General features: G+C 45.0%; 1 protein-coding gene across 1 annotated transcript in view; it reads left to right on the top strand.

Annotated features, from left to right (window-relative positions):
* Nucleotides 1-559: 559 nt before the first annotated feature.
* The window catches only part of emid1 (EMI domain containing 1), a 355,515-nt gene continuing 337,964 nt past the window's right edge, over nt 560-18,110 (top strand). The window contains exon 1 of the mRNA XM_080208227.1: nt 560-1,452. Within this exon, the coding sequence (XP_080064353.1) occupies nt 1,253-1,452 (200 nt within the window). The 5' untranslated portion in view covers nt 560-1,252. The remainder of the gene's footprint in view (nt 1,453-18,110) is intronic.

The raw sequence follows: 18,110 nt of genomic DNA, 5'->3' as shown, positions 1-18,110 counted from the left end.
TAACTTATCTGTTCTCCATAGGAGCTTATTTCTCCATCTCATATAGGATTGGTGTCCTGATCTCCTACTTGTCATTCCATAAGTGATTTCCTCAATGCAGGGAGATTGAAGAAAATGGATAAACAGGCTAAATTTTAAAAAATGCACACCGAGTCTAGTTTGAATGGAATAACGGCAGTCTATCCTGCAATATTCATGTAAACTCTTGAGCTAAGCAGTAGATGGTGTAGGCATCGGTATGCTTTGTCTGTATAGTGCGCAAAAAACAATACTTTTCACTGTATACTAATACATGTGACAATCAAATCAAAAAAAGGCAAAAGGAAGCGTGAAAATAAAAAGCAAAAAAATGTTAGCAACGTCTATAGAAGGAGAGAGAGAGAGAAAAAGAGTCGATCAGTAACTTTGTTACTCAGACTACACAGCTCAAAATTCACTCCTAACTTGATAGGGAATCGCTTCCTTTACTAAATAGTGCCCTCTAGCTTCCACAGGCTTTGGATATATTCAAGGCACTTTGAAAAGAAAAGTACTGCCACAAATTTGAAACTAATTTGACTCGGGGCTTTAGCTGTTTCATGCTAAAAGCGAGTTGTTTGAGCAGCATTTCTACAAGGTACTACTCTGCACACAGGACCGTATATCTGAATTACTGAGGCTATGAGCGCGGCTTGTGCCTGTGAAACATTTTAAGGCAATCCACGTTTTTTTTCTGGATGAATAAGGAGGGCGGGATCTGCCGGGGAGTGCAAGATCTTTTCAAGAACCTGATTGCGCCGCGTCGTTAATCCATTGGGGAGAGAAGAGAGAGAGACAGGGAGAGAGAGAACCCCGTCTGATTCTTCCGTGCCAGCAATCCATCAGCCAGACGTCAATGAAATTCCTCCGGGGGGAAACTACAAAACACACGCTGCCCTGACCCAAAAAAACAGAGAGAGGAGGCACCAGGGTCTCAGTCTTCACTCTGAGCCAAGCAGCCCATGTTATATATAAAACAAAAAGCCTTTCCAGAATTGGTCCTTCAATGATAGGGGTAAATTGATCAAGCGACATTAACTCGTGGATGTTTGCTGCTCTTGGCTTGTTGTCCATCCTGAGGACTGGGGAGCAGTGAGAGATTGCCGCAGCAGTCCGGGAGCTGAGCTGGGACGAGTGCTCCCACATCATTGCCAAGCAGGGAGGCGGACTGCGAGCGTTGCTTTAACCCATCCGGAGATAATCCAACATCACCCAGTCCACAGTGGTGCGGGGAATGGCCGGGACTGTGTGTGCTGGCGCTGTCAGTAAGCTCCAGTGGCACACTGCATCGTGGAGGGGCTTCCTGGCTACTTTCTTCCTGCTGTACTTAGTCCCTCTAGTGCGCACTTCGTGGGGGACTGGATTTCAGTACAAGTACCCAGCGGGCAGCAAGGATCAGCTCGGAGTTGCTAGCAATGGGTTTCTCACCCGCAGGTAACCGGCTTCACTCCTTTTCTTTTAATCCCCCCCTCTAACAGTGGGAATTTGGGAGAGTGGGAAAGACCAGTCTTAGATCAGGTACAAAAGGCTGATTGTGAGTTGCTACAGACGGGTTCTGGGTCAGTGCCTGTGGTTAGTAGTGTCCGGATGTGGGGAACACAAACAGGCTGACTGCGGGGGAAAGGTTAATCAGAGTGCTGCATAAACACTTTCTTTTTCCCCCCGAATTTCGAGAAAGTCCCCAATTGCTGAAAGCGCCAGCTGATTGGCTGTCTAATCCTTTCCAAATGGTTAAATAATATCGGGGAGGGGGGGTCTGCTTCCATTTAAAACTCTCATTTTCTTACAATAGTTGTTTGGAACACGTGTTTTGATTGACAAAACTCCCATATGAAGAGGAGTGTAGCATTTAAACAGTGACTTAGAACTCTTCATACAATTCCATAAATCCTGATGGGACTGGCCTGTCCCGCTTGCTGTTTTTTGGCAGAGGGTTGCTGTTTGAAATGGATATTTGGACAGTCTGCCAATGGACTTAGCGGCTTTCTTACAACGGCCTCACGAGTGGCCAGAACTTATTCAGCCAAGTTGCTCCGATGTGTAATCCCAGTGCTCTGGCTATTCATTCTGAATAATGCGCCGATCGGGAATATTGTGTGGCTGCGGAGGGGGGACGGACACTTTTAGAGTTTATTTTGTTAGTGTCACAACTTGTGGAAGCTGAATTGCTTGCAATGAAACGGGAAAAATGCTGGAAAATTGCATGCAATATTGGATTTATCCCCATTCAGAGAATAAAACATCTTTAGAAAGATTTGTTTTTTTTAAAAAAAGGAATGATGCTAGCAAGGTATAAGCAGTGTCCTAACTAACTTCCTCACTACCTCCCTACTTTTGACAGGATGGGGAGTGGGGGAATCTCTGGCCGGGTAGAATGACAATGGTTGTCTTTGGTACACAAAGCCTCGGTACAAAAGAAGCGTCTAATTGTTTAGAGTAGTGGTCCCGGAATAGCCCAGCAATCCCTTGTGGTTTGAAAGTTTGTCAGGGGTTGTGTTAATCGCCCTTCAAGCAATCCATGATTCTTCCTGTGAATATTCAAGAGGCCGCCCACCCCCTAAGAGATATCCACAGGACAAAACCAATGTTCAGGCTGGCACTAGATTTATCCGATCTCCCAACCGCTCTTTCCACTGAGAGTGATATTTCAGTATTCCATGACTTTTGTAAAACTGCTAAAGCAAGACAGTTAAGAAAGTGTAACCCCAGTGGTTAGCGCTGCTGTCTCAGTGCCAGGGACCCGCATTCGATTCTGGCCTCGGGGCACTGTCTATGTGGAGTTTGCACGTTCTCCCCGTGTCTGTGTGGGTTTCTTCTGGCTGCTCTGGTTTCCTCCCATAGTCCAAAGATGTGTGGGTTAGATTGATTGGCCATGCTAAATTGACCCTTAGTGTCAGTGAGATTGGTACGGTAAATACATGGAGGTTACAGGGATAGAGTCTGGGTGGGATTGTTATTGATGCATACTCAATGGGCTGAATGGCCTTTTTTAACGTTTATTTATTAGTGTCACAAGTAGGCTTATGTTAACACTGCAATGAAGTTACTGTGAAAATTCCACAGTCACAACACTCCAGTTCCTGTTTGGGCATACTGACCGAGAATTTAGTATGGCCAATGCATCTAACCAGCACATCTTCTGAGCTGTGGGAGGAAACCCATGCAGACATGGGGAGAACATTCAGACTTCACACAGTGACCCATGCCAGGAATCAAATCAAGATCCCTGACACTGTGAGGCAGCTATGCTAACCACGATGCCGCCCCTCTTCTGCATTGTAATAGAACATAGAACGTTACAGTGCAGTACAGGCCCTTCGGCCCTCAATATTGTGTTGACCAGTGGAACCAATCTAATGACCCTCTAACCTATAATAATCTAAACTATTCCAATATTATCCATATGCCTATCCAATGACCATTTGAATGCCCTTAAAGTTGGCGAGTCCAAGGGTTCTGTGATCACTTCCTCACTGTCCAAGGGTCCAAATATGTTCTTCAGGTGAAGCAACATTTCACTTGTACATTCTTCAATCTGATCTACTATATTTGCTGCTCTCAATACTGGGGAGACTGATTACAGACTGGCTGACTACTTTGCAGAACACCTTCACTTAGTCCACAGACATAACTCCAATCTTCCTGTTGTTTGCCGTTTTAAACTCACCATCCTGTTCTCAAGCCCCCAGGTCCTCCTTTGGCCGCTTGCAATGTTCCGGTGAAACCCAATGCAAACTGGAAGAGCAGCATCACCTAGGCACTTTACAGCCTTCCAGATTTAAGTTCAATAACTTCACATTATGAACTCTCTCTCCTCCATTTTGATCCTTTTGGTCTTATTTTCCCCCCTCTCTTGAAAGGGCCATCTGCCACTTTTCTAATGTTTTGCTTTCAGAGAGCACTGATCCTATTCTGCTATTAATACATTCTGCTATCTGACCTTTAGGCCACTATTTGTTCCCCCTTTATTCTTTACCATTAACACTCCGTTTGTCTTGCGTCCATGACATCATTATCAAAACTCTCCTAAGCACCCACCTATCCCTGAAGGTCTGTTTTGCTCCATCTCCTTTTAAACAGGATAAACTCCATTCTGGCTTCAGTGCTGAGGAGGAGTCACTTGACGCTGAGCATTAAGCTAGTTTCTCTCTCCACAGATGCTGCCAGATCTGTTGAGTTTTTGCAACATTTTTCTTTTTATTAAAACTAAACCGGTCTTGTGTTCCAGGCCCTACCTTCAGGACTAAAGTCTCTCTTTCTGAAGTACTTTGTCAGATCAGCTTTGGTATTTTCAAAATAATCCATCTGTTTATCTCTGGGTTTTTTTTGTACATTAAGATTCACTAAAACTTTAATAGCCACTTAATCAAAGTCGAAACCAGTTCCTTTCCAAGGGTGTGAAACTCCCATTGGTTCAAACTCTATTGGACCCCCTCCCTCCCTCCTTCTGGACTGGAGAGGTTGCAGTGAAATAGGCCAGATATCAGACTGCTTTAAAAATAGGACGACAATTGTGGAGCTCCTCTGGTGAGAGTTTCTGACAAGCTAACTGGGACATTTTACCACGATGGAAATGAGGGGTGGAATTTATCTCAAGTGAGTCAAGAGCGCAATCCGGTCGGTTTTAAATAAACGCCTCATCAGTCATGTCAGGCTGGTTCTATTGGAGAGTCAGGCATCTCCTTCCAACAGTAATTCGAAGTGAATGTATCTTTCCCAGGCCAGGAGTGCTAATGAACTCATAGGAGGTCTTTGCAGATGGGTTTTTTTTTCACGCTGCTGTTGCGTGAAATTAAACTGCAAGGAACCACTTAATCAAATAGTTGTATAGCCATTCTAAACAGCTTTAGAATTTCCACTTTCAAATGAGAACTCGCTTTTAAATATCAATGCAGTGCTAATCATGCATCCCAAAACAGTGTTTACTGTAGGAGCTTGAGGGTTTTTTTTTAAAGTATTGAAATCACAACATTGCCTGTGGCAACTGATCAGCAACAGATTTCCGGGGCATGCATTCTAATAACAGATCCCAGTCACAACCACCCACAAACTAGCAGCAACCACCCCAAACCCACATTCCTCCAATTATCCAAACATTAACACTGCTCCGACCAGGCTGACAGTGTCCAGAAGTTAGAGCCAGCCTCGGACACTGCCACCAATTGGAGTTTTATTTCAGATTCTCATCAGGAACTTTGGAGAGTCGGAACTGGGCGTTCCGGTTTGATTGAATTATTCATGAGGGGCGGCACGGTAGCACAGTGGTTAGCACTGCTGCTTCACAGCTCCAGGAATCTGGGTTCGATTCCTGGCTCGGGTCATTGTCTGTGTGGAGTTTGCACATTCCCCTCGTGTCTGTGTGGGTTTCCTCCGGTTTTCTCCCACAATCCAAAGATGTGCAGGTGGGGTTGGCCATGCTAAAATTGCCCCTTAGTGTCCTGAGATGCATAGGTTAGAGGAATTAGCAGGTAAAATATGTAGGGATGTGGAGATATGGCCTGGGTGGGATTGTGATCAGTGTAGACTCATAAGAACATAAGAAATAGGAGCAGGAGTAGGCCAACTAGCCCTTCGAGCCTGCCCTGCCATTCAATAAGATCATGGCTGATCTGTCGTGGCTCAGTTCCACATTCCCGCCCTCTCCCCATAACCCTTAATCCCCTCTCTTATCAAAAACCCATCAACCCGCGTCTTAAAAATATTTAGCGAGGCAGCCTCCACCATTTCAACGGGCAGAGAATTCCAGAGATTCACCACCCTTTGAGTGAAGAAGTTCCTCCTCAACTCCGTTCTAAACCGCCCCCCCCCCCCTTTATCTTGAGGCTGTGCCCCCTAGTCCTACTGTCCTTTCTGAGCGGGAAGAACATAGAACACTACAGCGCAGAACAGGCCCTTCGGCCCACGATGTTGCGCCAACCAGTTAAAAAACAATGACCCACTAACCTAAACCAATCCCTTTTCGTCCATAAACCTATCCACGGATCTCTTAAATGCCCCCAAACTAGGCGCATTTACAACTGCAGCAGGCAGGGCATTCCAATCCCTCACCACCCTCTGGGTAAAGAACCTACCCCTGACATCCGTCCTATAACTACCCCCCCTTAATTTAAAGCCATGCCCCCTCGTGCTAGCTTTCTCCATCCGAGGAAAAAGGCTATCACTATCCACCCTATCTAAACCTCTAATCATCTTATATGTTTCAATAAGATCCCCTCTTAGCCGCCTTCTTTCCAGCGAAAACAACCCCAAATCCCTCAGTCTCTCCTCATAGGACCTCCCCTCCATACCAGGCAACATCCTGGTAAACCTCCTCTGCACCCTCTCCAAAGCCTCCATATCCTTCCTGTAATGTGGGGACCAGAACTGCACACAGTACTCCAAGTGCAGCCGCACCAGAGTTGTGTACAGTTGCAACATGACGCTGCGACTCCTAAATTCAATCCCCCTACCAATAAACGCCAAGACACCGTATGCCTTCTTAACAACTTTATCTACTTGATTCCCAACTTTCAGGGATCTATGTACACATACACCTAGATCCCTCTGTTCATCCACACTATTCAAAGTCCTCCCGTTAGCCCTATACTCGACACATCTGTTATTCCTACCAAAGTGAATTACCTCACACTTCTCCGCATTAAACTCCATCCGCCACCTCTCGGCCCAGCTCTGCAACCTGTCTAAGTCTCCCTGCAAACTATGACACCCTTCCTCACTATCTACCACACCTCCGACTTTGGTGTCATCAGCAAATTTACTAATCCACCCAACCATACCCTCATCCAGATCATTAATAAAAATTACAAACAGTGGTGGCCCCAAAACAGATCCCTGAGGCACACCACTCGTAACCGAACTCCATGACGAATATTTACCATCAACCACCACCCTCTGTCTCCTATCTGCTAGCCAATTCCTGATCCAATTTCCTAGATTACCCTCAATCCCATACATCTGCATTTTCTGCAGAAGCCTACCATGGTGAACCTTATCAAACGCCTTACTAAAAGCCATATATACCACGTCAACTGCCTTACCCCCATCCACCTCTTTGGTCACTTTCTCAAAAAACTCAATAAGGTTAGTAAGGCACGACCTACCCGCTACAAAACCATGCTGATTATCTCCAATCAATTCATTACTCTCCAAATAACTATAAATCCTATCCCTAATAATTTTTTCTAAAACCTTGCCCACAACAGAAGTAAGACTCACCGGTCTATAATTCCCGGGGAAGTCTCTGTTCCCCTTCTTAAACAATGGGACAACATTCGCTATCCTCCAATCTTCCGGTACTATACCAGAGACCAACGACCACCTGAAGATCAGAGCCAGAGGCTCTGCAATCACCTCTCTTGCCTCCCAGAGAATCCTAGGGTAAATCCCATCCGGACCAGGGGACTTATCTATTTTCAAACCCTCAAGAATATTGAGAAGAGTCTCTCCACCTCTATCCTATCCATCCCATTCATCATCTTATACGTCTCAATGAGATCTCCCCTCATTCTTCTAAACTCTAACGAGTACAAGCCTAGTTTATTCAGCCTCTCCTCATAGCTCAACCCCCTCAACTCCGGTATCAGCCTAGTAAACCTCCTCTGCACTCCCTCCAAGGCCAAAATATCCTTGCGTAAGTGCAGCGACCAAAACTGCACACAGTACTCCAGCTGCGGCCTCACCAATGCCCTATACAGCTGCAGCAAGACCTCCCTACTTTTATATTCAATCCCCCTCGCTATGAAGGCCAGCATCCCATTCGCCTTCCTGACCACCTGCTGCACCTGCAGGCTGGGTTTTTGCGACTCATGCACAAGGACCCCGAGGTCCCTCTGCACTGTCGCCTGCTGCAGTTTTTCGCTACGTAAGAAATAGTCCTTCCTACCATTATTCCTACCAAAGTGGACCACCTCGCACTTGCCAACATTAAATTCCATTTGCCATTTCCTGGCCCATTCGCCCAGCCTATCTAGATCGATGGGCCGAAGGGCCTCTTTCTGCACTATAGGGATCTATAATGACACAGTCCCATTGATGGGCGGTAATGAATGGAGAATGTCCTTCTGATGGGTAGAGGTCTCCGGTGTAAACAGCCACGTGCTTTCCCTTCTCCCAACCAAATTAAAGAGAATACAAATAAATATCCAGCCCAGATTCACCCTCAGCCCAATAGGACCCTTAGAACTCGCTGCACTCACACCCCAGACTCACGTAGATGCTGAATCACAAAAAGTGAATGGAAGAATCAACTTTAAAGTTTGTTTTGAGTTCATTTTACCAGAGAGCCTTTTTCCTCGGATGGTGATGGCTAACACGAGGGGACATAGCTTTAAATTGAGGGGTAATAAATATAGGACTGATGTCAGAGGTAGGTTCTTTACTCAGAGGGTAGTAAGGGCGTGGAATGGCCTGCCTGCAGCAGTTGTGGACTCGCCAACTTTAAGGGCATTCAAATGGTCAGTGGATAGGCAAATGGATAACATTGGAATAGTTCAGGTTAGAGGGTTATTAGATTCATTCCACTGGTCGGCGCAACATCGAGGGCCGAAGGGCCTGTACTGCGCTGTAATGTTCTATGTTCTAGATGTAGGTATTACTGGCCAGACCAGCATTTATTGCCCATCCCTAGTTGCCCTTGAGAATCATACAATCCCTACAGTGCAGAAGGAGGCCGTTTGGCCCATCCAGTCCACACTGGCCACAATCCCATCCAGTCCACACTCGCAACCTCACACATCTACCCTGCCAATCCCCCGACACTAGAATCAATTTAGCACGGCCAATCAACCTAACCCACACATCTTTAGACTGTGGGAGGAAACCGGAGCACCCAGAGGAAACCCACGCAGACAGATCAGCCATGATCTTATTGAATGGCGGGGCAGGCTCGAAGGGCCAGATGGCCTACTCCTGCTCCTATTTCTTATGTTCTTATGTTCTTATGTTCTTATGACACAGGGAGAACATACAAATTCCACACAGATGGTGAACTGAGGCCAGAATTGAACCTGGGTCCCTGGCACTGTGAGGTAGCAGTGCTGACCATTGTGCTACTGTGCCACCCTGATGGTGGTGGGTGAGCTGCCTTCTTGAACTGCTCCAGTCCCTGAGATATAGGTACACCCACATGAGGGTGGCCTCAACTAGGATCTTGGGTTCATGTCATACTATTTGTAACTGCCACAACTTGCCTGGGCTTGCAAAATCTCACTAACTGTCCTGGCTGGAGACGATTCACACCTCTTTAACCTGTACTTAACCCTCTCTCCATTTGCTTTGTATGTTCCTTTAAAGACTTGATTACCTGTTAGAATTCGCATTCCAATCATTATCTAGTCTATATATGCCTTGTTTGTGAAACTAATCCTGCACTCACCTGATGAAGGAGCAACGCTCCGAAAGCTCGTGCTACTAAATAAACCTGTTGGACTTTAACCTGTGCCTACCCCAGTCCAACACCAGCATCTCCACATCAGTGCGCTCTAGCAGGAATTTCCAGAATTTTGATCCAGCAACAGTGAAGGAACAGCCATATATTACTAAGTCAGGATGACTGGCTTAGAGGGAAACTTGTAGGTGATGGTGTTCCCATGTGTCTACTGCTGTTATCCTTCGAAATGGTAGTGGTTGTGAGTTTGGAAGATGCTGCCTAAGGAACTTTCATGAGTTCCTGCAGTGCACCTTGTGGATGGTACACACTGCTGCCACTGTTCATCAGTGGTGGAGGGATTGAATGTTTGTTTAAGGGATGGCAATCACGCCGGCTGCTTTGTCCTGGATGGTGTCAAATGTCTTGTGTGTTGTTAGAGCTGCACTCATCTAGGCAAGTGGAGAGTACTCCATCACACTCCTGACTTGTGCCTTGTGATAGTTTATATTAGCAGCATCATCCATCTCTTGAGTTAAAGCATGAACCTTTGATGGGATGATTTACTGGAGTAGTGTTTCCAATACAGTATCATACAAAAACCATCAGCAGTCTTTGCATTTATCTCTATTTTTTTGAGATTGAAAAAAGGACAAAATGAATTATAGAATCCCTACAATGCAGAAAGATGCCGTTCAGCCCATCGAGTCTGCACTGACTACAATCCCACCCAGGCCCTTTCTCATAGCCCCACACATTTTACCTTACTAGTCCCCCTGACGCTAGGGTCAATTTAGCATGGCCAATGCACCTGACCTGTGAGGGGAAACCCACACAGACACAGGGGGAAAGTGCAAACTCCACACAGACAGTGACCCGAGGCTGGAATTGAACCTGGGTCGCTGGCACTGTGCCGCCCAACTCATCATCAATAACAGGGTATTTGTATAACGTCTGCAATTTCATATCTTGTATTCCTTTGATGGGGACAATACTGAAATATTTGTGACAAATATTCTCGAGGACAAGTGAGAATAACTCGCCCAGCGACCTGGACTGCATATCCCAAGTTACCCATTATATCATTTCAGACCTTAGTATTGGTTTTTCTGAAATTCATGATTCTATTCGTATGATATGATATATTTTTGTCATTTTTCTTATTGTGTTTAACTTGTTAGTCTTAATCGATTTCTCTTCTTGTTAAAGTTTGAAGTGCTTACCGTGCTGTTTTGTCACAGTTCCCATTCTGTCGGTGCCTTGGCACATCCCCAAGCGTGGGGAAAGTAATCAGAGTTTGTCAGCAGTTGTCTGACACTGTGAGGTGAGGGAAAGGCATTTCTATAGAAAGTAGTTGGAAAGATCTCCAACTTGAGACATTCACGGTGCCAATGTTGTGTTAATCTGGATGTGCTTTGTGTGAATCAGAGAGAAATTGTTTTGGAGTTATGATAAGTTATCGCTTTAAGGCTAAACCCATAAAGGTCAGAAGGTCCAAAAAGATCTTTCCTGATATGTGTTGCACTAACTGATCTCAACCTCAATAGCATTTAATTTATCTCAGAACCACTGAGCTTGGAAGATGGGTTATTCAAACAGGCCTGTGTCCTTGCACCAAGTCCTGTTTATCGGCCCACACTGGCTCCTGGTTAAACAATACCTCAGTTTTAAGAACCCTCATCCTTATTTTTAAAACATTCTGTGGCCTCTTCACTCGAGATATCTGCTCTTCTCTAATTCTGGCTACTTTAAGCATCCCAGGTTTGAATGACTGGACCATCAATGAATGCAGCTTCAGTGGCCACACCTTTCCTATGCTTTTCCACTTCTCTATTTCACTTTCATCCTTTTAAGGCTTCTTAAAGCCTACCTCTTTGGCCAAGTGTTTGGTGTTCTGCCATAATGGGAGGAATTTTCTGGCTGTTCACATTGGTGGGATTTTCTGGTCCGTTGCAGTGAGTGGTGTGGGGTGACTCGGTGATGATGTGGGTATGCCGGCGTTGGACTGGCGTAAACACAGTAAAAAGTCTGACAACACCAGGTTTTAGTCCAACCTATTTATTTGATAATATACTCACTAGCTTTCGGGGTTACCCCCTTCGTCAGGTGAATGGAGAGTTCTGGCCTCAGACAGAGCATATAAAGCACAGACAGTTTAGAGATTATTGATTAAAATGCGAATCCTTACACCTAATCTGCTGTTCAAGACCTGAAGTGGCTGATAATGTGAGTGGAAGGAGCACTGATCACAGTTTAAAGAGATGTGTATTGTCTCCAGACAGTACAGTAAGTGAGGTTTTGCAAACCGACATGTCGCACTATCTGTAACCCCCGTGACTTGCCTGGGTTTGCAAAACCTCACTTACTGTACTGTCTGGAGACAATACACATCTCTTTAAACTGTGATCAGTGCTCCTTCCACTCACATTATCAGCCACTTCAGGTCTTGAACAGCAGGTTAAGTGTAAGGATTCGCATTTTAATCAATAATCTCTAAACTGTCTGTGCTTTATATGCTCTGTCTGAGGCCAGAACTCTCCATTCACCTGACGAAGGGGGTAACCCCGAAAGCTAGTGAGTATATTATCAAATAAATAGGTTGGACTAAAACCTGGTGTTGTCAGACTTTTTACTGTGACTCGGTGACACAGTGGTTCGCACTGCTGCCTCACAACACCAGCATCAGAGTTCAATTTCTGGCTTGAGTCACTGTCCGTGTGGAGCTTGTACATTCCGTGTCTGTGTTGGTTTCCTCCGGGTGCTCCGCTTTCCTCCCACAATCTGAAAGATGTGCTGGTTAAGTGCATTGACCCGAACAGGCATCGGAGTGCGGCAACTAGGGGAATTTCACAGTAACTTCATTATGGTGTTAATGTAAGCCTTACTTGTGACCACTAAATAAATAAACTTTATAAACTGAGCGCCAAATTTTCTGTCCTCGCTTGCAGCGATGGCGAGGTGTGAATGGCTGGAGAATTCAGCCAATATCATCTTATGTAGCTTGGTGACAAATTCTGTTTTGTAACCTCCTGCTAAGTGGTTGGGGACATCATATCACATTAAAGCCATGATATAGATACAAGGTGTTTTTGTTGTTAGTTAGTGTTGTTAGTCGCTCTTATTCCTACCTAGCAACCCCTGAAGTACACATTTGTAGGTGTCCAGTTGGGTCATGACTGGACTTTAACCTGATGTCCGCACAGTGAGATAGCTTTCTGACACCACTACACCTCATATGAAGAATGACCACTTGGGCGGAGAGTCTTCGCAAGTCAGGACAGGGGGAAATTATTTTGTTGAATTTTCATGGACAGGATGAGCCACATTGGCACTGTCTCCAAGCCAGATTTGTTGTACAAAGCTCTGCATTCCAAAAAAAAGCTAGCTAGCATAAATAGAACTGCAATAAAGAACTTGCATTTATATAGCATTATGAGGAGAGGCTGAATAAACTAGGCTTGTACTTGTTAGAGTTTAGAAGAATGAGGGGAGATCTCATTGAGACATATAAGATGATGAATGGGATGGATAGGATAGAGGTGGAGAGGCTCTTCCCGCTCAAAAAAGACAGTAGGACTAAGGGGCCAGCCTCAAGATAAAGGGGGGGGGCGGTTTATTACGGAGTTGAGGAGGAACTTCTTCACTCAAAGGGTGGTGAATCTCTGGAATTCTCTGCCCGTTGAAGTGGTGGAGGCTGCCTCGCTAAATATTTTTAAGACGCGGGTTGATAGGTTTTTGATAGGCACGGGGATTAAGGGTTATGGGGAGAGGGCGGGAAAGTGGAACTGAGCCACGACAGATCAGCCATGATCTTATTGAATGGCGGGGCAGGCTCGAGGGGCTAGATGGCCTACTCCTGCTCCTATTTCTTATGTTCTTATGTCCTACTCACAGGATGTTCTAAAGCACCTCACAGCCAAATAATTACTGGTGAAATATTGGCACAGATGTTTTGTAGGGAAATATGGTAGCCAAACAGGATACTTTGTACTTTATTAAATAAAGGTTATTTTTCCAATTCAGATCTGCTGTTACATTGGTGGGGGAGTGCAGGTGGGTGGTGTCTAACATAGAAATAAAGCAACACATTGAGTTTTGTCTGGGAAATTAGGGTGGCCACAGTTCTGTTCAGGCCCCCAAGGCTGAGAGATTTGGAGGAAGTCAGAACATTCGGTATAAATGGCTTTCTTCCCAGGCCACACAAATCAAATCCATTATTGGCGCCAGTCTACCAGCCTGAAGGAGGGTTGGACGCTGTCCAATAAGAAGCATGACCAAATTCCATTCACGCCGTGTCATCTCCTGCTGTTGCACTAGTGGCTGGCACAATGTGAGAGAACTCTCACCTTTTAGGAGTGTTGAATAGTCAGTGAAGCAGGACAATTACTGCCAGAGAATGGTGCCACGTGTTAAACTTGTTCTGTGAGTAACCTCTGGGTCAGACGGTTGTGGATTCCAATCCCAGTCCAGAATTCGGGCAATTAAAAGCTGAAAAGAAAAGCAGCGAGGCATTTTGATGCACATTTCTTCCCGACATTTCTCCCGCGCACCATACAAGGCAAAAATAGGTCAACTGGTCAACACAAACTGCAGAATTGCAACAATGCCAAACAATAAAGTGCTATAAGAATTAATTTAACAGTCTGCTGATTGCACAGAACCTTTACAGTGCAGAAGGAGGCCATTCAGCCCATTGAGGCCCTCTGATAGAGCATTCTAACTATTTGCACCTACTCCTGTAACCTTGCACTTCCTTTCTTTTCAATCCCATTCCCTTTTGAATACTTCGATCAAACCCACCTCCACCACCCTCTCAGGAAGTTCATTCCAGACTCTAACCACTCTGGACAAAAACGTTTCTTCTTGCATCACTTTCACTTCTTAAAACCTCGCCTCATGGTGATTCCTCAAGGGGAGTTTTAACCCCAGCAGGGTAGGTGGGGTTTGTCAGTATGCTGCACCTCTCTACCTCCTCCCATGAGCTGGCACTGCTTGGCCCGGCAACCCTAACCTTGAGCGTCCTGTGATCCACCTTCAGCCTCCCTCTCCCACCCTCCCAATCTGAAGCATCTCCTCGCTGACCCGTAGTCTCCACACCCCTGGCAAACTACAATGTCCAAACAAAAAGCCTCCAGAGTTCTCTCAATGAAGAAACAGTTTCTTTAGATTGGAAAAGTATCCCAATCACCCCACTATTTCAGAAAGGTGAGAATTATAGACTACACATGCCGAATGCCCATTGTTGGGATTTACTGAACTCTATAATTAAGGATTGGGTATCCAAACACCTCAAACTTTCAACCGATCCAAGCAAGCCAGTGTGGATTTATAAATTGTAGGCCGTGTAAACCCAACTGAGCTCTGGAAGATTTTATTAAAATAGTGAATAGGAAATGGTTATGGATAATAATGTCCCTCGACTCTTGGCTACAGTTGAAGCTTACGCCAATGAAAGCAAATTATTAACATGGTTAGGAAATCGGCTGAATGTATTGGCAGCTGCTCTAACTACCAGGACCCGGCTAGTGCTGTCCCACAAGGGTCTATGATTGGACTTCAACTGTTCACTGTATTCGTTCATGACTTGGATGAAAGGTCAGAAAGCAATTGCCATTGCTTAAAACCTGGCCAGCCTTTGGGACAATGTCGAGGGAACTGCACAATTACAAAGAAGCATTGATAGGTATTAAATGAATAGGCACAACTTTGGCAAATAGAAAAGGTACAGAAGTCTGAGAAGACATACCAACTGAATGGGCGATATGATGGCACAGTGGTTACACTGGCCTAAGAAAGAAAGCAGAGAAATGTACAAATTTGGCCTGATTCTGACCCCTGTTGCACATCCAACTGACTTCTGACAGATTCTCTGCTTATGCCTCCTGTTAAAATAGCAGTTGAACCCGGTGTGTTTCTATCGAATGGGAAGTGTTAACTTTTTCCCTACAGTCAGTGATAAACTGCTGATGTTTGTTAAAGCAGTGAGAGACTGAACCGCATCAGCGGAAATAAGCAACGAAAGTCAGCGCAAGCAGACAACTTGCCTCCTAATCCAATGGCACAGCCTTTCCAGGCTGCCTCACAGCACCAGGGACCCTGGTTTGATTCTGGCCTTGAATGACTGTCTGTGGGAGTCTGCATGTTCTCCCTGTGTCTGCGTGGGTTTCCTCCAGGTACTCTGGTTTCCTCCCACAGTCTGAAAAACATGCAGGTTAGGTGCATTGGCCATGCTAAATTCTCCCTCAGTGTCCCAGAACAAGTGCTGGAGTGTGGCAACTTGGGGATTTTCACAGTAACTTCATTGGAGTGTTAATGTAAACCTACTTCTGACACTAATAAATAAACTATAAACTCTAGGACAGCTTCTTCCCTGTTGCCATCAGGTTTCTGAAAGGACCTATCGTATATTAAAACTGATCTCTTTCTTCACCCTAACTAACTGCAACACTATACTCTGTGCCTTATCCTTTCATTCTTCCATATGAACTCGATGAATGGTATATTTTGTCATCTAGCATGCAAGAAACAGTACTTTTCACTGTATACCAACACGTGACAATGAATCAAATCAAAATGGTTTTTAACGTAGGCAAATGAAGCAGATACTTCCTTAATGCGTATTTATTTACTGTGTGCACAGTCACCAAGTCAAGTAATTGCTTTGTCAAAAGTTACGCAGAATTGTTTAAGCCCACTTTCGAGTTTAGTCAGTGGACACTCGTCCACAACTGGGTATTATTTGGACTGCACCATAGCTACAGCCTAGACAGGCTTGGTGACCCCACTGAATTTGGTTGGCTGCACAGAAACCTAGACCAGTCTGGAAATGGTTTAAAATGGCCCACTGTCAATGTGGGAGATTAAAGAAAGGTGGATGAGCAACGAGGCTTACGATGAGAAAGTATTTTCTGGTGGAGTTATTTCCTGCCGTAAGTCCTCGATAGTCATTCCTTGGCATGCTTAGTTTAACCATTTGGGGTGGCTCCTGGTGGGTTGAGGAGATCATTGATTAAGGGCAGGCTTGGATTGGAATAGACTTTCACCAATAACTTGCCTGTTACAATTAGCCTCGTGATGTGGGGAGAGGGAGAGGGGGCAGGTGGCAGCACTGAGCGGCATTGTTGCTCAGGACTGGGAGCAGGGAGATGAGTTGTCGAAGAGCACCAAAGATGATGCATCAGTTGAGTTGCACATTGGTATTTGTCTGGGTGGATTGATACCATACTGAGTTGCTGTGTTCTGCAGTTAAGTACACAATAGCAGAAGCAGAGATCCTTAGGGTCTTGGCCTGTGACCCCATGAGGTACCGGCCAATTTACTGAGAAGTCTAAAGAGAAATGTACACAGACCATTAAAATGTCATGATCAGAAAATAAGATCAATAAGGCTAATTGAATGCTGCTCTCTCTCTCTCTCTCTCTCTCTGTATATATGCATATATATACAGCAGATTGGAAGATATAAGCTTGGCAATCATGCTTCAGATATGAAAAGCCTTAGTTAGACTACAGCTGGAGTGTTGTGAACAGCACCACCTCTTAGAAAGAATGTATTGACGACTCCTATCAGCATCCAGGCTACCAGAACAGATTAGTTATCATCTTGATATAAAGAATTCTGAATTCTGTTGCTCACTACCCTTACAGTTACTAAACCATGGGGGAAGAGAAGTGTGCTTAATGTTGGACTTGCCAACATTAAGGGCATTTAAATGGTCATTGGATAAACATATGGATGATGTTGGAATAGTGTTGGTTAGATGGGCTTTAGATTGGTTTTCACAGGTTGGCACAACATCGAGGGCTGAAGGGCCTGTACTGCGCTGTAATGTTCTATGTTCTGTGCTGTTTTAACCTACACACTGGTTACCTGTATAACCATTTTAACAGGAGTCAATTCTTGGGATTTTCATTCTGTTCATCCCTGTGTTTAAGAATGTTATGTTTAAAACTGTAAAGGATAATATTGGCCTGGTTATTCCACAAAGTGGCATTCACCATTGGATTGCTGCTCTGTGCCCTGATGCTTCTTCACATTTCTGACCATGTCTTCTGAGGCTAACTTCTTCAGAAATGCAGAGCATATACTTACCCCCCCCCCACCACCACCATATCTCCCATCCTCTCCTCCTTATGGCACTGACTTAAGGTTAAATGTCTTGTCTGAATCTTAATGAATGGATGAATGAGTGAATGGGTAAGATGGCAGGTGGATGCGGTGGCAGCAGCGGTAATTGGGTTAGCCAGTGGGTTACTTGGTGGTGGGGTGTGGGATGTTGAGGTGGGAGGGCCAATGTGAGGACTGGGGCGGGAGGGGAGGGTTGCAGTCAGCTGTATAGTTACCCAAGAGTTAATCTAGGATGTTTCTGTCAAGCATTTTCTGGGTAACTATCCAGTTAAGTAAGTTGGAACTGTCAATCAAAGTCCCTGAATCCAGCTCTGAGTTGGAGACTTTTTCAGAAGGCCTGTCATAAGTTCAAACTTCTGGGCAATTCCCATGAAGATAAGCGGGTAAGAAGATAAGCTGTTCCTGACATGTGTTTCAGGTCTCCTACAATTCAGAGACCAGAAGATCTGGGCCATTATTTCAGAATGGGAGAAAACTGGAAATATGCAGCAATTTGGCAAATAATGACTCAGGACCTCAGATGGATCCTTCATCAGGACTCTTGTTTGTTTTTGTACACTGTGCTGGTGTACTCTTTCATGATTTGGGTTAAGTTAATTCA

This window comes from Carcharhinus amblyrhynchos, chromosome 20 (genome assembly GCF_965287045.1).
Source record: "Carcharhinus amblyrhynchos chromosome 20, sCarAmb.v2.hapA, whole genome shotgun sequence".
In the NCBI taxonomy this organism is placed as follows: domain Eukaryota; kingdom Metazoa; phylum Chordata; class Chondrichthyes; order Carcharhiniformes; family Carcharhinidae; genus Carcharhinus; species Carcharhinus amblyrhynchos.
This window is presented reverse-complemented; position numbering and strand designations above follow the sequence as displayed.